This window comes from Sphaerodactylus townsendi, linkage group LG08 (assembly GCF_021028975.2).
Source record: "Sphaerodactylus townsendi isolate TG3544 linkage group LG08, MPM_Stown_v2.3, whole genome shotgun sequence".
NCBI lineage: Eukaryota > Metazoa > Chordata > Lepidosauria > Squamata > Sphaerodactylidae > Sphaerodactylus > Sphaerodactylus townsendi.
The window spans coordinates 94,139,159-94,160,070 of record NC_059432.1 but is presented as its reverse complement, the minus strand read 5'-3'; the positions used below and the strand labels follow the sequence as shown (position 1 = coordinate 94,160,070).

Genomic DNA, 20,912 nt, shown 5'->3' with positions numbered 1-20,912 from the left:
ATAAATAAATAAATAAATAAATAAATAAATAAATAAATAAATAAATAAAAACCATTTTATTGTATTATTTGCAGCTGATTGGACGACCAGTAATGCCACCCTATTGGGCATTGGGATTCCAGTTGTGCCGCTATGGATACCAAAATGATTCTGAAGTCTCTGACCTCTATGATGATATGAAGGCATCTGAGATACCCTATGTAGGTATTTTGCAATTTGTGGGGTGCTGCTATTTGAAATCCAACCAAAACCAATTTTAGCAAAGAATAAACTGAAATGATATCACTGCTAAATTAGGCTATGACTCACCGACAGTGGTCCGGCTACTTGATGGTAGTGGAGGGACCAGGGGCGGAGCAAGGGGGAACTGCACCAGGGGCACGCGTTCACCCTGTGCCCCGCCACACCCCCGGAATGCCTTCAGGGGCACACATCTGGTTTGTCATGCACCCACCTCCCACTCCCTTGGCGCTATGCTACTGGGAGGGACAGAGTGTTTTAAGAGCTTGCCTGAAGACAGAATAGCCAACAATGTTTTCTTTACCAACAGCTAAGGAAGAGGGATTTTCCCATCTTGTTACCACCACACACTTTTAGGGACAATTTATAGTTTGTTGTTAGTATTTTTTTCCCTCAGAGTTGCTTTTGAGACCTGGGGAGACCATTGGTAGCTAATTGCTTTGAGTTGCTATGGGGGAAATTTTGTTTTTGCTTGAACTTCTGATAGAATTATTGGAATATTTGGTTATTATAGTAGAATTTGCCTGGTCATAGAAGCATGATATTGGGTACAGCAAATAAATCTCTCAAGAAGGATATTGCAACCAATTGAAATTTACATTTGGTAAGGTAGGTTCTGTTCACAATCAGGTTGCAGTCAAAAGGAAGAGAGAAAAACCTAATCAAAAGAGTATTTTCCCCTGTCACAAGTGGCCAGCTGATCTGGCATTATGTGTAGGAAAGTATGAGACGTTGCTTCTACAGGAGAGACCTGTAAATCTATGTGACCCCATGGAGAGCCATGTGGAGAGTGGAAAGAACAGAGAGAGAAAGAACTGGGCTCAGAAGGCAACTCTCTTAAGAAAGAGAGGGGCATCCCATTCAAGAATATAACACTTATACACATATAGAGTGATTCATCTCTCCCCAATGACCAGACATGCTTAGTTGTTCACTCCAACAGGAATAACAGAGTGGAGAGAACATAACTGGCTTAAGGTTACCTGGCAAGTTTCTATGACAGATTGTGGATTCAAAATCGGATCCTAGTCTGATACTTTAATTACTATACCATGCTGACTGAAGTAAGACTCAGACTCAGGTGACACTAGCTGGGTATGTTGTCCTCCATCAGACTCAGACTGTGGAATAGGGTCAAGGGTAGGGTTGCTGTTGTACTCCATCATCTTTCTTTCACAGCAACTTATACAAGATATTATTGTGTGTACCTTGTTCTTGGATCCAAGGATAGGTTGGGCATCTTGCTAGTCTACTGTCCATATGACTTTCCTCCGAGGCTCTGAATTTGCGGTAATTATTGGCACTGTGGTGTTTGACACACAGAGACTGTTAGCTTGGGGACTTAACGTCCATGTAGATGTAGTCTTTTTAGATCAAGCTCAGGACTTCTTAGCACTATGGCTTCTTTGGGAGTATTTGGGGCCCAATCCATGAGAAAGACATTGCAATGAAGGAAGAACTTTATCCCTTTCAATGGGTAGTCTATCTCTTTTTTATTGGAGTCTCATACAGAATATTATATCATGTATTTCATCTTTAAACCTTCTGTATAACATAAAAAGTTCTCTTTGTAGAGGATAATATGAATATAAAACTACACGTGGGGAAGATATTCAGGAGAATTTGGATAACTAGAATATTGGGGAAATGTGTATGTGTGTGTATTTATATAGATACAGTTATAGATACAGATATGTAGATAAACTGGTATTGTTGTGGTATTGACTCTGAAGATTGTGGTATTGACTCTGAAGATTCTAAATAGAATGTCAAATTTTCTAATCTCCTTTAGCCCTTTGTTCATAAGTGTCATTTTGATAACAGCTTACCATTAATGAAGAAAGAAACTCAAGCACAGTACAGTGTAGTATTTTTCAGTGAATGTGTCATGCACCATAAACTTAATTGTCTAATTTTAAACCTTATAAGATTCATCGTTGCATATTATATCTGTAATTAATAATTTGATGAGAATTAAAATTTTCATTGTTCTTGCCTATGCTGTGGGGAGTTGCAGATGCAATCAAAGTTATGGCAACCATAGAGATGGATGCCTAAGTCGGCAAAATTGTGCTAGCATTTATGGAAAGTGTAATGTTTGGTTAATTTTCACTGCTAAGCAAAAAAAACCCCAAAACCTCTAACATTGCAAATCTTCACTGCTTTCATTTTAATACAGGATGTACAGTATACAGATATTGACTACATGGAACGGCAGCTGGACTTTACACTCAGCCCTCACTTTCAAGGTCTTCCTGATTTAGTTGATCGAATTCATGGAGATGGTAGAAGGTTTATCATCATCTTGGTTTGTAGTTTCTTCATTTTTGAGTTGCTTTCCGTATGAATTGGTGTATAGAATATATTATCTGTCCAGGAGAAATTAATATGAATTCTGCTGGATTTGCTATAGTGACCATTTAGTCAAGCATCCTGTTTCTAACATTGGCTGGCAGAAGGTCCACACACAGGACTTGAGGGTAACCGTCTTCCTCTAATGTTTGACCCAACTCTCCCTAGCCATTCAGAGGTACACTGCCTACCTATTTATTAATTTGGTGGTTCCTTGTAATATGAGCTGTTCTTTTATGAAAAAATAGCAGTAAAGCCCATTCTGGTAAACAATACAATGTAGCTCTAGACAGGTATTGGTGGTGAACGCAACAATGAAGCGGGATGTGTTTAAATCAGTTAGTGACCATTGTAAGGTTTCTTTGTATACAATTTTCTGTGAAGATTTCTTCAGAATGGGGAAGTAATTTGCCTTGTTCTGGTCCATGGACAACTTGTTTAGCATTTTATAGTTTTTGTTAGCTTCCTCTGGACTTTTTTCTTCTTCCAAACCATAGGCGAGGGAGGAAATGGAATTCATTAATAGTGCCATTTTGTTTTCAGGATCCAGCCATATCAGGCAATGAAACTGCACCATATCCAACATTTACAGATGGGATGAATGAGAAAGTCTTCATCACATGGCCCGGCACGGATGACATACCATGGGCAAAGGTAAAATATTATTTAGCACTTGAGTAGGAGAGCCACCAGAAGGTCCATTGTGCTACATTCACAAAACATCTCTGAAGTTGTGCTTGTTTAACCAACTGTCTAGACAATTGCTGGCCTGTTTCTCTGGCCACCATGGCTCCCTAGTGGTAACAAATTCAATATTCATTCATTCCTCCAAGATGCTCAGGGTGGCATACATCATTCATCTTTCCCAGTTCGATTCTCATAACAACCCTATGATTAAAAGAGCTTTGCTGAGGTCAGATCACCCAACAAGCTTTATGAGAGAATGGGAATTTAAACCTATGTCTCCCAGATCCTACTTCAACACTCTAACCACTGCAGTACACTGCCAGTGTGCAAGCAGAGGATTTTTTTCCATTGTCCTGATCCAGTGGTGGGATCCAAAAATTTTAATAACAGGTTCCGATGGTGGTGGGATTCAAACAGTGGTGCCGCCGCACACACGCACCTCCAGTCCCTATTGTGCAGGGAGGTTGCTTTAGTAAACCCTTCTTGGCACTCAGAAAAAGTTATTAACCACTTCTACAGAAGTGGTGAGAACTGGTTGGATCCCACCTCTGTCCTGATCCCACCATATAAAGAGTTGAAAATCTGACTTTGCCATATAGAAGCACTTCGGAATGCCTATAGCAGCGGTGGCGAACCTATGGCATGGGTGCCAGAGGTGGCACTCAGAGCCCTTTCTGTGGGCACATGTGCACAGAATTCATCATGTGGGAGGGGGCATAAAATCACCCCCCCACACACACACACATCTAGGCTAGCCTGGGCATGATTCTGGGAGTAAGCTCAGTTGCTGGCAATGGGACTTGCTTCTGAGTAAACCCTCCTAGGGTTGTGATTCATCCATTCAAAGCATTGCACGGTTGCTTCACCAAGCTTACTCCCGAGTAATGTGCACCTCAGAGCTAAACATTTTTTCTAAACTAAAACCTCAGTATTCAGGTTAAATTGCAGTGTTGGCACTTTGCGATAAATAAGTGAGTTTTGGATTGCAGTTTGGACACTTGGTCTCGAAAAGGTTCGCCATCACTGGCCTATAGGATCAGTTTGATGGTTACAGTTGCCAGCTTTAGGATGGGAAATACCAGGAGATTTTAGGAAGGTGTGGTTTAGAGAGAGGAGCGACTTTAGTGGGGTATAATGCAATAGAGTTGACCTTCCAGAGCAGGCATTTTCTTCAGCTGTATTGACTTCTGTTACCTAGAGATCAGTTGTAATAGCGGGAGATCCCAGCCATCAGCTGGAGGTTGGCAATTCTATGGATGATGGAGATTTAAATTTGTGTTCATTTGATGCTCCTGTTCTGTGTGTTTCTACTGTCAAATTGGTATTGTCAAATTGCCCAACTTTATGCAGAAATAATGCAAAATACAGAAACACTTCAGACCTTAAAATGGCTGTCTAGCTTCAAGAATCCTACATTAACATACTATCTATGTCTAACTTCTCCCCCAGGTGTGGCCAGATTACCCAAATATAACGATTGATAAAAATGCAAATTTTGAATACCAAATTGAGGTATGTTTGCGTCCCTCTTGCACTGATTATTCTTTGTTTCTAACAAAAAAAAGTTTGATTCTGGTTTGAATGCTTTGACTTTTTTTAAAAAAAACTCTACATTGTGAGTTTCATGGGTCTGGTAAATGATGGTGAGATTGCTTTAATGTAACTATTCCAGGTGAGCTTTTTGTTTCTATAGTTTGTCCAAGTAGAGAAGTTTTAGTTTGTCCAAGTTTATGCATGTCTTTATTGTATTTCTGTTCGTTCTATATAGTTTGTCCAAGTTTATGTATTTCTTTAAATTTTATTTATTTATTTATGTTTCACTTATCAGCATTACCGGGCTTATGTGGCTTTCCCAGATTTCTTGCGCAATTCTACAGGACGATGGTGGCAAAGAGAAATCGAGAATTATTACAACAACACTCTTAAATTTGACGGCCTTTGGACTGTTAGTACCAGCTTTTGTATATTTATTCTTTCTCTGATTAATAAGCTATTTGATACTTCTTATTTTAATTACTTGTTCAGCACGTTTTGCACTCCTGCAAGGATCTCAGGGCACATGACTTCATTCTCCCCTCCTTAAACTTGGGTGTCTCAGACCCTGGACTGAGACAGATCAGGATCCAAGAGTAGGACTTCCAATTGGGAAATTCCTGAAGATTTAGGAGTGAAGCCTAGGGAGGGCAGGGTTTGGAGAGAAGAGGAACCTCAACAGAGTATAATGCCATCAAATCTATCCTCCAAAAGCAGCTATTTTCTACAGAACAATTAATCTCTGTAGTGTGGGTATCAGTTGTGATTCTGGGAGATCTTAAGGTATTCCCTTACCGGCTGTGTGGTTTCCAGCTTTCCATATTCTTTGTCTTTAACAGTTTCTATAGCAAGGTGTGGTAATCAAGCATTCTAGTGACTCAAATGAGACCTCCAAGTTGCCAGGAGTAACTCATTATCTTAACTCAGCTTTTGTTAGTGGTTTTGACCTTTTGGCTGGGGTCAGGTGATCATGCGGCTACCTACACCCATAGGAGTGCTTTTGGCAACTGGCTTTTGCCAATATGATTTTTAAAGGAAAATATACTGCTATGAGAAATATATATATTTTATAGGATTGGTCAGAGGGCTTACAGATTTTTCGCCATCTATGACTGGTCTTTCTGTGTTAAATACTGTACTGTTGGTTATTTTATTATTGTATTTGGATTCTGTGTTGTTGCTGCCCTGTTGGGGAGGGTGGGATGTAAATAAAAATATTGAATAAATAAATGAAATTAAATAGAAGTCATGTTGAGGCTTTTTATGGCAGGTAAGTGCAATGGAATTTTAAACATAAATAAGTATATTCCAGAAAAAAAGGAAACTAGAATATTTTTTTATTAAATGTAATTGTGTTCAAAAACATTGCCTGGAATTCTCAATCCAGAGCAGTTATGATGTACTTCATTTTTTTCTTCTTCAAAAAATTTACCATAGGACATGAACGAACCATCCAATTTCATCGATGGAGCTATTGGAGGCTGCAGAAATTGGACCTTAAATCATCCTCCTTATATGCCTGGTAAGAAACTGTATTTTTTAAACACACGCAGCAGGATCTATCTAAAGTTACTTTTGTAACAATGCAACCTTATTCAAAGTCAATCTTGTCTAACCCTTCTGAGGGCCAAACTACAGATTACATTTTATACAAGTTCAGCGCAGAGACTTTGCAACTATACTGGAACTGCAAGTTCCCTGTGGTAATTCCATTTGAAAGTGCCGCAGGGGCCTGATTTTGATTGGAACCACAATACAGAGAGGGAGGAGTGAATGCTCCTCTCTACCCTCCTCCCAATGCCATTTCCCCAAGCCAAACTGGCCACAGGGAGGGGCATATTTTCACATGGTAAAAAACTGCACCTGCAAAGAGTCAATGTCTGTGCAGCAACCAAATGTGAAAAATAACACCCTCCAAGGGCTATTTTGGAGATTGCACTGTAACCACCCAGACCCCTGCAGGCATACATACAAATAAATCTGAAGTATCTTCGTAGATACTGGCAAGACTGCACAGATTTAAAGTCTCTGTAGGTTTGAAGATATGAAGATGTCTTTTTTTAAAAAAAAGGAAAAAAAAAACAATTTTTGTCTGAAACACTGTATTTTTCTGCACCATGCAGACAAAAAAACCTCCTCAAAAGAGTTCTTTTCAAACCATTTTAAATGTTCTTTGCGGAAAAAGCCACAGTTTGACAGTATAACCCATACAGGTCATATAGGATAAAATAGGCACCCAAACTTCTAATATTCTCAGTGTTAATTATAAACGGAAGACGTTTAGTGGCTTAAAGGCACTTTCATCCACAGCAGTGTTCCCCAGCCTTTTTTTTTCAGCTCGAAGGCATCTAACACAGGTTGGCGGCACAACCACAAACTAGCCACTACCAAAATCAGTCTCACCAACAAAACATCAGGGAGTGAGTTTACACATAACCCTAACAGTAATTCTTCAAGACTGCTTAACAGGATGACTTTTAAAATGAACCTGTTGTTGAAAAATATTGTCTTGCATGTGCTCCGCTTACCTTCAGTCACACAGTGAATATCTTTTTGTGGCGGTGTAAACGCTTTAAAAAGCTGCACAGCTAATCAAAAGCATTTGCATCACCACAAAACAGCTCCACCCATTTTCTAAAAACATTTTGGGTGCTAGGAAAGGTGTTGGTGGGTGTCATGGTGCTTGACCACAAAGGACACCCCTGCTCTAAAGTGTGCCCTAATTGTTTTTCAAGCACACCCCCCACCGTGATTGAAGGAACCTGGTCTGCTTCATACCTTTTGAAAATGATGTGTGGATTGAGCAGCCATCAAGAGAATTTAAGCTACCATTACTCCCTCTCTCCAATTTATTTATCTGCAATGAATGTATAACTAATAACATGGTCTTACATTATCATCCTCTTAGATCTGGCGTTACGAGGGAGAGGATTGGATATGGTGACAACATGCATGGAAGTTGAACAGCAACTTCGTGATGGCACACCTGTAAGCCACTATAATGTGCATAACCTGTATGGATGGTCCCAAGCAGAATCCACCTACTAGTAAGTAATTTACATGGTTGGATCATCGTGTATTCCTTGAGTTGGATTGTTTGTGTGTCCTTGAATTGGTACCTGGGGGGATCTTTTTTACCTGCTCTGTGCTAATATCAGAGATGAATTCCTAGGCCTGGCCTTTGGTTAGGTCAACTAGGGATGGCAAGAAAGGGGTGGGTTGCTACAACATAGACAGGGATAATTGGCAAGTACCCTGAGGCATCTGAAGATATTCAGATATTTGGTTAATACAGAAGAGTTTGCCCAGTCATAGCAGTGTGTAAAAAAAATGTTTCTAATGCTTATTTAAATGTGTTTCTTATTGAAAACAATATACATCTATATCAGGATCTCTGCTGTTCTTAGTTTTACTGCCTCAATTTGCTTATATTGTGTGTCAGTTTCAAGGTGTTGAACAGGTCTTTATCACCACAAAATGAGCTATTTTCAACATTTTACATTCTACTCAGACCAGTATGGCAATGTGTGATTGCTGGAGGGTTCTCCTTTCTTCAATAACCAGCAATCTAGGAATCAAAATTCAGTGATATGTTGACATCACAGTGTAATCTTCCTTACTTTGCTTTACATCGCTGGGTGCCTGTTTAACAATGTAATGATGCCACAACTATTTTTGTATGTAAAATATTTCTTTTAAAAGACACCTTTAATGTGCTTGCTTTTTGTATCTGTTACCAGTGGTATGCGCAATGCCACAAAAGAACGTGGAATCATTATTACCCGTTCAACATATCCATCCAGTGGAAAATGGGCAGGACATTGGCTCGGTGATAACTTTGCACGATGGGATCAGCTTGAGAAATCTATTATTGGTAGGAAGAATCTCCCGTATCATTCATATTATTTTCTTGTAAGATATCAGGTTAATAGCAGTAGAAGTAGGGCAAAATCTTAACTTGAGGAGATCCCAGCACTGGAATCCTGGAATACTTCCCACCCACTCCAAAGCCAAATGTCCTGTATCATTATGTGACATCTTTAAGCCCCCTGCCATGGAAATCCCTCCTAGCATCCCCCTTTTCCTTAATGCACTGTTAGATGGTTAGGATGCCAGACAAGCTGCTGTTTGGCCATGCATGGCGACATGAACATATGTAGAAATTCTGTTCGTCATGTGAAATGTCATTTCTGGCCGATTGACACCTGCTCAGAGCCAGAGCTACAAGGGGATCGGGGGATGCATGTTGCACCAGGAATGTCCCTGCCCCCCATGGCCCCCCTGACCCCCCACGGCACCCCCCACACACACACATTTACCTTCATTAAACAGTGCAGGCTGGAGAAGCAGCCTGTTCCCTTCAGGCTGAAAATGGCCTGGTGGGAACTACATTTCCCATGAGACCTTGGGGCTCGCAAGTGTGTGGGTTGGGGTGGGGGCACCACAGGGAAGGCGAAAAACACAGAGTTCGCACCGGGCACTCTGGCCTAGCTACACTTCTGCACCTGCTTGCATAGCATCCAGGGGGTTACAGAGACCCTTCTTCAGAACTTGGTACAAGCCATCCCCCCATAACCTGCCTCAACATTAGGGGGAAGAGATAAGCATGGAAAGCTTGTGTTAGGCATTTCAGCAGGCACACAGTCTGCTCCAGACACAGGTTCAATGCTGGATTATTTCACCAAACATCTAGAGAACATCTGGCAAAGACTCAAGATTCAAGTAACTTGGGATGCATTTATCAATACACCCCATGTTTAAAATCAAATACTGTTATATTATATCATTGGGGAAATGTAGGTATTGATCCTGCAGAAACTTTTCCCTGGCAGAAGGGTAATTTCGTTAGCGGAGCAGACCTTCTTTGCCTCCCGCTCACTTAAAATCCTTCCTAAATTGCTGATCCTGTGGGACAGGGGATCCCCCCAAAAATGTGAGATTTGGATGTCTGTCATTGCTCCCCTTCCAACAGTGAAAATTGTCTATGTGGAATCTAACCACAAACATTTACAGTGAAAATCATTTGTCTATATCTTTAGTGGGCTATTCATAAAAAATGTTTGGAATACTTGGAAATTATATTTCAAAACACTGCAATATAATGTATTCCTGTCACTTGTGACTTTACTGGAAATATTCATGAGATTTCAAGCCCATGCGGATGTCTAAACTCCGTGTCCCCTATTGAGTCTCACTCCACATAACTTTGTCATCTGTAATGTCCTGCTTAGGAATAAGGAGAGTTTGCCTAACAGGAGATGCTTAGTATGATACCATGGTCACTGGTATTTCCAACTGAAATACCTACCATCTGCCCTCTTTATTACTTCTTTAATCTAGAAGAACACTCTAAAGCATAGGTGTCGAATGCGTGGGATGATGGGAACTGTAGTCCATAACATCTGGAGGGGTGCGAGTTTGACACCTATGCTCTAAAGTTTCTGATTTCTCATGAATAACTTTCACTAGCATTATTTTATTTTTTAATATAATGCAATGAAAATTCAGTTTGCATTTAGAATCAGTATTATGTGGAATGACAATGGCACCTGTTGGGTACCTTAATGTTTCCCTACAAATAGGACCTTTGGGTGTGTGTGTGTGTGTGTGTGTGAGAGAGAGAGATTTACATCAGGAAGTTAGCATGGGCCCCAATACTTCACCCTGCCCTATCATGACACCTAAAAAAGTGGGAGATTTGATGTCTCATTGTCAAATCTAGTTTAATGTAAAAGTGTGAAAAGCATAGTTTTTTGTTACATAAATCATTTTGTGTTTACTTAAGTGTAAATGTATTTTAAAAATGCCATGTTGTCATTTTGATAGGTATCATGGAGTACAGTATTTTTGGAATCTCCTATGTAAGTTGTGTTATTGGATTAACTGAATTTCTTTAAACCCCTTTTCTAGCAATCCCGTATGACTTTGATATTTTAATTTCTTTCCTGGTTTCGTTCTTTTCTAGTGTGGTGCTGACATCTGTGGCTTCTTCAATGACACAACCTATGAACTCTGTGCTCGATGGATGCAGCTCGGAGCATTTTACACCTTCTCTAGAAACCATAATGTGATGGGAACTATGGTGCGTCAACAATCTGGGGCAATATGTTGCATAAAATAGTACTGTACCTCCCCATGAGGTACCCAATTTTTCTTTACCAAATATCAAACCAACAGAAGAGAGTTTTAAGTGGCTTTATTTACAAAGAAAGGGAAGACCCCCCGCCTGGGTAGACTCCACCAAAACACTATGTCCAAAGCATGCTTATTCCCTTTGCTCAAATTCACCACGCCCTCTCTGTTCCCCCATTGGCCAAGGATACTTAGAGTCACAACTTTCTGGTCTGCCGATCTGCATGTTACTCCTTGATGTGTTGCCCCCTCCCATATTCTTCCTATATGTTCATTATCAACACCCCTTGTTCATGCTGGGGCATAAAAGTTAATGTGCATCAGCTCATTAAGCATGCTCAGTACGTACAATCTGATGCAAGCTTTGCCCTGTGGCCTAGTTCCCCAGTTCAACTGGTCTCAACTGGTTTTGTCCTGTTCTACTCTGGCCAACCTCTACATCCTATTTTCTTTGTTCCTGTATATATATCCCTTAGCTTATTTGCCATTGTCATCTGGAGGAATTTATTCTGCAGGTACATTTCTATGAAGCACTTCTCTTTACTTTTGTTAGATTAGAAATTTAGATTAACCTACTCACCTGTATTATATAGGCTTCTCTTATTTAGCTACAATATTTACAAGCTCAGCTTTCTCCTGACCAATGCAGGACCAAATTCCATGAATCGGTGAGAAGTGGATTACCCAATAGTGTGCCATCTGCCCAGTTCCAACTCTTTTTACCTGTGGTGTGGGCTTTCTTTAGTGCAGCTCCCCTATTTTTCAGACTTCAGTTTTCTTTGGAAAATGCAAGTGTAACCAACTAATCAATCTCCATTGGAGACCTAGGAAAATTTAAAATTTAATAAAATGGCAGCACCCTGTGGCTTGTCAAACAAATGTGAAATTGCTTCAACAAATTAACAAACCTTTAATTTAAACACAGTAAGTTTATATTAATTAGAGATAAATCATAATACATATAGCACAACTCAATTATACAAAAGAAAAGAAAAGCACTCAAAACAGTTACAATTACTAACGGTGCCCAGTACATAAAGAAAAGTGAGAAAGTCCAAACAATTAATAATGAAGGGTTTCTTTACCCCATCTGTTCTTCTGCATAGGATGTAGGTCTTTCTTCAACTTGGGACTGTTAAAAAAATAAGTAATTCCCTCAATTAAGCTGTGAGCTTTCCTTCTATTGCAGGCTGGATCAACTCTGGAACATAACATAACTAACCACCTAATAAACCCTTCCGTTACATTGGGGAAATTCTAGTATACCTTTCTCTCTTATTGGGCCCACCACAGACCTGTAAAAATAAGTAATTCCCTCAATTAAGCTGTGGGCCTTCCTTCTCCTCTTCCAGGCCGAATCAACTGAGGAGGGTGCGGACCTTGCAGTTGGTAATATGTAAACAAGCTTACCAACTGCATATGTTCATTGAGTTCTTGTCCTCTGGACCTGAAGATCCAACCAAATCACAAATCCTAAAATAGCATGGGTTACATAAGGTAACATTATTTCTTTTTAGTCACCCCCTTGCAGGAGAGACTAGTCAAATGGCTGCCCCTGTTGGTGTCTTGGATTTTCAGATCCCAACAGTGTATATCTATTAATCCAGATCTTCTTGTGCATGTTACATAAAGAGTTTGCACAAACATAGGTAGATCAGCTTCCCAGAATGTTTAGACTTTCTTCTTAAACCATTATGCATGGGATGTTTATCTTGGGGCTCTTCTCTGTACAGTGGGTTTGTAGTGGGATCTACTCATATTTCTTTGTGTACCCAAGTGGAGGCACTCACTTCTTCCATGGAGCTTTTCTACAGAGAACGTTCCCAGGCTTGGTTCCCTTAACTTTGCCCATCAAATATCCTTGAAGGCACAGATCTCATTACATTCAGTAAGATTGTTGGCTTAGCCTTTTAAGCTGCATTTATATTGATATTACTGTTCCAAAAATAATCCCCCCAAATAAAAGCAGTCCCAAGACCACAGGCTGCAAAAGAAGGGGACTGTTCTAGAGCTGATATTGTCTCCTCTTCCCTCCACACACAAACTTCCTGCTGCTGCCAGAAAACAAAGAAACTTAGTATTTCCAAGCACTCTTTGCTATTATATCAATATATTAATATATTAATATAAGAATTAGAGGTTGGTGTTTTTGGGCCAAGGCTGTGTGAGTGAACTTCTTTTCTGTGACTTGAAGCAACCAGCAACATGAGGGAGGCAAGGGGGGAAGGCGTGGACAGCAGTTTAAGGGTGTGGGAAGGGTCACTGTGGGCAGAGGGAAGATGTCCAGGGCAAAGCTGTGCTCACTGGCAAATCTGTCTCGTTCTGGCAACAAAGGAAATTAAAATCGTGCTAGAATGGTTTCACTTGCCACCGAGAGAATGCAAAGTGAAAGTGGGGCTTGAGGAAATATGTCTGTAAGAAATTTTGCAGCAATTGACATTCGCTCCCATCGCCCAGCAGATGTCTTGTGCATAATCGGCTTTAGATCACAGGCAGCTTTATATGAGATCTACAACTGCAGTCATTGGGTTTGTCTCTTTTTATTGGATCATCATGTATTTGTTCATTCTCTTAAATTTCATGATGCAATATTTTCTTTTGATGGATGGCTATGCACATTTTCTTTTGATAGAGGAGCAAGTTCTCTAATTGGGACCAACTCTCTTTTCTTTTGCAGAAACAAGAACCTGTAGCCTTTGACGAACGATTTATCAATATATCTAGGGATGCGCTCAGCATACGATACAGACTGCTACCCTATCTCTACACATTAATGCATCTTGCCCATGCAAAAGGTAGCACTGTTTCACGTCCTTTGCTGCATGAGTAAGTATTAAAGGGGAAAAATCACTTGGGCACACATTACCAGAGAATAGACCCAAATGAAGAGGCAGATCAGGTCCCTGAACCACATTGCTGAAGGAGACCATGTCCTAGATCTGCTATTCTCTTCCCCTCCCCTCCCCTTCACACACACATACATAGACATGCTTCCTGCTGCCCCAGAAGGAGAGAGAGGCTTGTCATTTTGATATTCATAATTTCGCTAAATTTAATAAGGTACAAATGCTTGAAATATTTTTTTTAAAGCCATACAACCCCCGTATCTGCTTTCTGCCACCCCTGTAGAGTGTGTGGGGTGGGGTGGGATTACACCATCCCTGGAAGCGGGAGGGCTGAGTTCACGGAAACATTGAGTATATGGTAGCACCAAGCACTCTCTGCAGACACCTTGTGCATAATCAGTCGTAATCACGGTTCTTAGTTTGTGCTTGTGACACTTTGCAAATCTGGATCAGGGTAGATTGATATGGTGGCCTCATGCCATATGCTGGGGTCTAATTTCTTTTGCAGAACTCTACTTCTGGGCTACAGAGGTCTGACCCTCTGATAGGAAACCCTTTCATCTAAATCCCCACCCCCACCCCCTGCCACATATCTTGTGGAAATCTTGGTCTAGTTTGCACCAACATCTATAGAGAAACGAAAAAGAACTTCACTCAGGCAATTAATAAAAGGCAATAAACAGCTGGATGAAAACAGCTGGCACCACAGCAGGGGTGCTTCCTGCCTGTGAGAAAAGGGAGCAGTGATTTAGCATTCACCTTGCAGGTTGAAGCAAATGACTATTTTTACAAAGAAAGAAACTGAGCTGATTTTTCCCTTTAACCCTGAGCAAAGATCTACTGTATTTTCCTACAACTAAGCTGATTACAGATCTGCGTATAGCAGCTCCACACATCCAACTACTTGAGCTTTTACACCTAGAAAAAACAATAAAGAGAAGGTGAAGCCAAAGGGAAGAATGCTACGAGGTTAGACATGGTTTCAGTCATGAGACAAACTCATGAATAAGAATTCATCATCTTCCTTTGAAATGTTGATTGGGAGGAACGTAATCAAAATCAAGGTCTTAATCAACATTCAGATCAGAATTGGTGGTTGGCTGTTAATTTTTTTTTCAACCAACCTACATGTTCAAAATGTGTTACAGTTTGTATCTCATTTAGGGTCACGATGGTTGTGGCTTAGTTCCAGAGCTTCTGCTTGGGAAGTTGAATGTACCAAGTTCAACTCCTGACATCTCAAGTTTAAAAATAAAAAAGAAAGAAAGAAATCAGGTAGCCATGATCCAGGAGAATAACCATGTGTCAGTGTAGACAATAATCTTGAAAAACCAGCAGTTTGACTTGACATCAGGCAGCTTCATGTTACACATCTCTTATGAGGTAAGCTACACAGGGAAAGGGTAACCGCTGCAGGTTCAGCTATATTTATGGATGAGGAGATTTCAACTCAGTGCTTCATACTTGTAAATGGCACCAGCAGGCCTCGTCGTGGACTGGAATTGGCAAAACAGATAATATTTTCACTTTACATCTCTCAGGATTTGTAAAGATTAATATGTTAAATAATAGGTAGCTAACAGAAATTTGTGCACTGGGGTTTTGGGGCCCAGAAGTATTGTCAGTATTTCTGGTCTTGTTCAGAAAAACAAACAGCAATGAAACAGGGCCACCCTCAACCAGGGCCAGGGCATTCTTGACCTGCTGGACCTCATGAAATTCTGCAGGGCCTGTAAGACAGAGCTGTTCCAACAGTCATATGGTTGAGACAGCTCCTTTACCATCAAATGATTGAGACCGTTCCTTTACCATCAAAATGGCCTCACTGTTCCCATCCCCCCCTTTCCCCCCTATGCCTTCTATTTTATTGTTGAGATCTAAAGGGGTTTGGGGATGGGTATCTTACCATTTAAGAGTAGATTGTTTAGTCACCATCTATTGCCTTTTCTGCACATGCAGAATAATGCCCTTTCAATCCACTTTCACAACTCTTTGCAAGTGGATTTTGCTATTCCGCTTAGCTGCGAAATGCATTGAAAATGAATTGAAAGTGCATTATTCTGCATATGCAGAAGGGGTCTTTTACATTATTTTAATGTATGATTTTATTACTTTCTACTTTGGATGCTGCCCTGAACTTGTAAAGGTAGCATATAAACTGAACTGAAACTTTAGAGTAGGACATGATTTATTGTGTATTGAAACTGAGTTTGAATGGTGGAATAATTCTTGTTTCACAATGTTTCTTCAAGGTTTGTGGATGAAAAGGAAACATGGGATATCTACAAACAGTTTTTGTGGGGTCCAGCACTGTTGATAAGCCCTGTACTGGATGAAGTAAGCATTGTTAAAATAGCAGCATTTCAGGGGAAATACATTAATGAATAAACATATTGAGAATATTTTCATGTTGTTCTTCATTTCTGTCCATTCTAGGGTGCCGTGTCGGTGAATGCTTACATTCCTAATGCACGATGGTATGATTACCATTCGGTAAGTGACTCAAAAGTGCCTTTAAATCAGAAGAGAGGTTCAAATCAAAATTGCTGTTTTCAGGTTAGATACAAGTTTCAGAGTGATGAGATCCACAGGGCCTGTAAGACAGAACTGTTCCATCAGGAATATGGTTGAGGCGGCAATGGTTACCGTCCATGACTTCCCCCTCACCACTCTCACCTGGCACCTGTTCTATTAGGTGGCAATTTCTTTTTTTCCATCCTCCTTCTCTCTAAAAAATTATCTGAGCTCATTGGATATGAGATATTCTCCTTCATCTTATCTGCTTGGGAAATATATATTTTAAATACAATCTGCGGTTTTACAGATTTTGTGTGTGTGTGATTATATAAATAATCTGTAAAATAATAGATTCAGTTTACAATCTATACTTCCTGTGTGTGTGTGTTACAGTTTTATAGTTTATTGTAGTCTATGCTGTTTTTTCATGAATTGTTTTGAACTGCCCTGAGTCCGAAAGGAAAGGGGTTGTATAGAAAATTAATAGAATAAATAACATGAAGTGTAGATACAAATTACAGAGATACTCCATTGGAATCAGTGTGTTTAGACTGGAGCAACTCAGAATAGGATTGCACTGATGTATCTTACTCAAATGTATGTGTGAATAAACAAACACAATTCTAGTTTTTTTCAGACACAGGCTGAATTATATGGATGGGTTCAAAGACAGTGGTGGGATCCAAAAATTTTAGTAACAGGTTCCCATAGTGGTGGGATTCAAACTGTGGCGTAGCACCAATGGGGCTGGGCGGGGCATGACGAGGGCATGGCTGGGCATTCCGGGGGCGGGGCATTGCTGGGGAGGGCTGTGGCAAGGATGCAGCCGCTGCACCGGTCCTTGGGTGGGAAATGAATGCACGCAGGCTCAGGCTGCCACGCACGCCGGTGCACCTCCTGCTAGACTGCTTCAAGTTCTGCGTGCTACTGCTGAGAGGAGGGGCGTAACTAAGGCAAAAATCACATGGCAAAATCTCCAATTAATAACCCCCTCTCGGCACACACGATAATTAGTAGCCTACTCGCGGGAACCTGTGAGAACCTGCTGGATCCCACCTCTGTTCACAGGCCTCATACACATTTGGAAAAAAAAATCCACCTATGGTACTTCTAGAGGGTAAATGGGGCATAGAGAGCATCAAAATGTAGTGCAGTGGTTAAAAGTGGGGGATTCTGCACAGCATAAATGTAACATCTTTGGGACATTATAAAAAGTTTTGTTTCAGAATTTTGTTTTAGAAACAGCGCAAGAGAACACAAGCGTTGTCAGCCCAAATGGATCATTCTTCCCACCGGCTGCATGGAGTTCTTGCCAATTTCACTGTGGCGTCTGCCATTTTGTGTGCTGCAGCAGATTCTCTGTGGAGATTTCCCATGGAGGTTTCCTCTGCTTGCAGGTCATCCATTTGCTATTTCGCTGTCAAAAGTAGATGAATAAAGTTTGTTTAGCCTCACAATCCAGTGCACATGTCATTTCCCCTTTTTCTAATCTTGAGGGAGCTGTCTGTCAAGCTGCAGCATCACAAATATGCACATACTGCAACTTCACTGGTCTTGTTGCCACAGCTTCTCAAACAGCGCCCCCTCAAAAAAGGAGGGAAATGACATGTGCACAGAATCACTAGATGAAACAAACTTTATTCATCTACTTTTGACAGCAAAATAGTAAATGGGTGAGCTGCAGGCAGAGAAAACCTCCGTAAGGCATCTCCATGGAGAATGTGCTGCAGCAAAATGGCAGGTGCGAGCAGCGAAAGCAAAAGTAAGAGGTTTGTGTAGGAGAAATAAAGCGATTCCTATCTGCTGACATTCGTTCAGCAGGCAGGAATCATCCTCAACCTGGGTTGGGGGGAAAAATCGCTCATTTAATGATTTCTGAAAGACCTGGGTTTAGAGAAATAAAATGGGCTGAACTCATTTTGGGGAGAGACCTGTGTGAAGTTATTCCCCAAAATGCTATTTATAACATCCTAAAGAAGTTATATTTGTTCTGTGTGGAATCTACCAGTGTCAGACCCATACATGAAGGACTCAGGTTTACATCTCCAACTCGTGTCATGGGTAACCTTGAATTAGTTACATGTGGTGGTGGGATCCAAAAATTTTAGTAACAGGTTCCCATGGTGGTGGGATTCAAACTGTGGCGTAGTGTCAATGGGGCTGGGCAGGGCATGACAGGGGCGTGGCCGGGCATTCCAGGGGCTGGGCATTCCTGGGCAGGGCTGTGGCAAGGATGCAGCCGCTGCGCCGGTCCTTGGGCGGGAAACGAATGGACGCAAGCGCAGGCTGCCACGCACGCCGGTGCACCTCCTGCTAGACTACTTCAAGTTCTGCCCACTACTGCTGAGAGGAGGGGCGTAACTAAGGCAAAAATCACGTGGCAAAATCACCAATTAGTAACCCCCTCTTGCCACACACAGATAATTAGTAACCTACTCTCGGGAACCTGTGAGAACCTGCTGGATCCCACCTCTGGTTACACGTCAGTTTAACTTACCTACCAGGGTTGTTGTGAGGGTAAAGTGGAGGAGAGGGGAACGGTTAAGCCATTTTGGGTTTCCACTGGGAAGAAAGACAGGGTATAAAGTGAATTAAGTAGAGCCTGGCCCTATTGCAAAGACATAGTGGAACAATTAAATTAATGCGGGGAGATGGAAGAGAGGCCCATGTTTTTCCGCTAGAAATTAAGCTGTCCTGTCCCACTTTGAAAAGGGCAATTGGCATCCGGGGTTTCACAAAAGACTTAAAAGGCAGAATATGCCCAACAATGCAGTCCAGTGCTGAGTTATTCCATCCTAAACCCAGTGATTTAAATTGGCTTGGATGAGAGTATTTCTGTACAGAGTTGCCCTGCTAGTCTCATTGCTTTCAAAGGAAGGCAGTTAAGTATGTACTTAACTGTCCTATTGAAATTCAATAGGATTTTAAATTGCTTCAATTTGCTGGGCTAGGTCTGTATTTTGCACGAATGAGCAGTACATATAATTGTTCTCATTGGCAAAGCTATAAACAGCCATTCAGATTCTAGAGCCTTGCAAATTTAAAACTTTGCTTGTATAATTTATTAACATATGGCTATCATACACATATCTTATGGTTTCCAAATAAAGTCAAAATCAGGGCTTCTCAGTCTGTAAAATTAGTGTAGCAGACTGAATTTTGGCCTTCTACTGCTGGAACCATATGAGAAGAGTTGGAGTGTACACCTGCAAAGCAAGGCTATTACCTGAAATGGTGGGAGTCTGTCCCTTTTAGAGTGGGAGAATTAGTGAGAACAGACTGTTGGTTTAAGAAAAGGCCAGCCGAGCTCGAGATGTTTGTTGCCTATGTATATAGAAGCCAGCTTTTGCAAGAGATTTGCAGGAGAGCAAATACATTTTTATTTGGAGATAATAGGGGTACACAAACACTCTTCAAAGCAGCAGAACTCACACAATCCTATCATATAAGCAGTGTTGAGTGATTAGGTTTGGAATAGATGAAAGAAATTGGGGAGAATATGGGTTTTAGTCACCTGATCTTGGAGCAGAAAGGTCATAATGATCAGAGCATAGTGTCCTGTGCTTAACTCTGGCAGAAGAAAGAACAATACACTGTGGGACAAAATCAACAGACCAGCAAATGTGCAGAGATATTGAATGCTACTGGTAGAGGAGGCTTTTGATAGTGAAAAAGGGGCCCTCAGGGTTATGCAGAGTGATCCTTAATCTCCCAGGATAAAGAAAAGTCCTTCCTTTTCAGGGAAAGACAAGAGATAGACATCAACTGTAAATGTTGAGTAGTCAATCTAATGGTTGAGGCATTAGCTTGATAGGCCAAGTTTGGGAATGCCTGAAGGTTGGAGGAAACTGATGAAATTATAGTTTCTGTAACAAGGTTAATGTAAATGTGGTGGTCGTTACGGAGAGATTAGTCAGAGAAAGAAGTATTGGGTTAATACAACACTGGCAGGGACACTTGGGAAAATACATTAACCGGTCTTTAGTCTTCACTGGGTGGAAAGTCCAGGGCTGGAGATGGGAAGCAACTGCTTCCAAGGCAGAGGTATTATGATTACTTAATCCCTTTGGGAAGGTTGCAGTGGCTTATTTGCAAGACAGATGTGAGTGAAGGCAAGTCCAGACAAGATTTTAGTGTGTCCTTGAACTCCCCATTTTTGCAAGGCAATTTTAGGCACCTTGAGAGTTGGCAGGATGGATAGAGACAGTGTTCCTAAAACAGAATTCCAGCACCACCATAATAGGTTGGTCTGGGAACAAGGCTACCTTATAAAAGTTTTGCTAACATTTTTCTAGGGAGAGTACATTGGAGTGCGAAAACAGTTCAAGGTATTGCAAGCACCACTGGAACATATAAATCTCCATATTCGAGGTGGTTACATCATCCCCTGGCAAGATCCTGAGACTACCACCACAGCAAGGTATGTAAAACTTCTCATAGAGTAAATCACTTTCCTCATCTAAAGCCTAGTGTGCATTGTGATGCATATGAATGATATACATCACGGAGAATAAAAAAGGTACAGTTTCCCCTTCAGTCGTGTTCAACCCTGGGGTACCACTGCAAGCAGTGATTTCATAGGCAAGCCGTTTTTGTGGGGTAGTT

At 41.0% G+C, this 20,912-nt stretch overlaps 1 protein-coding gene across 1 annotated transcript in view; it reads left to right on the top strand.

The window, feature by feature from the left end:
• Positions 1–20,912, top strand: part of SI (sucrase-isomaltase) — a 143,387-nt gene that overhangs the window by 113,026 nt on the left and 9,449 nt on the right. Inside the window, exons 54-67 of the mRNA XM_048507076.1 lie at positions 75–200; positions 2,420–2,548; positions 3,136–3,246; positions 4,729–4,791; positions 5,108–5,224; positions 6,250–6,334; positions 7,721–7,859; positions 8,553–8,686; positions 10,639–10,673; positions 10,778–10,894; positions 13,622–13,770; positions 16,043–16,127; positions 16,227–16,283; positions 20,603–20,727. Coding sequence (XP_048363033.1) covers positions 75–200; positions 2,420–2,548; positions 3,136–3,246; positions 4,729–4,791; positions 5,108–5,224; positions 6,250–6,334; positions 7,721–7,859; positions 8,553–8,686; positions 10,639–10,673; positions 10,778–10,894; positions 13,622–13,770; positions 16,043–16,127; positions 16,227–16,283; positions 20,603–20,727 — 1,472 coding nt within the window. The remainder of the gene's footprint in view (positions 1–74; positions 201–2,419; positions 2,549–3,135; positions 3,247–4,728; positions 4,792–5,107; positions 5,225–6,249; positions 6,335–7,720; positions 7,860–8,552; positions 8,687–10,638; positions 10,674–10,777; positions 10,895–13,621; positions 13,771–16,042; positions 16,128–16,226; positions 16,284–20,602; positions 20,728–20,912) is intronic.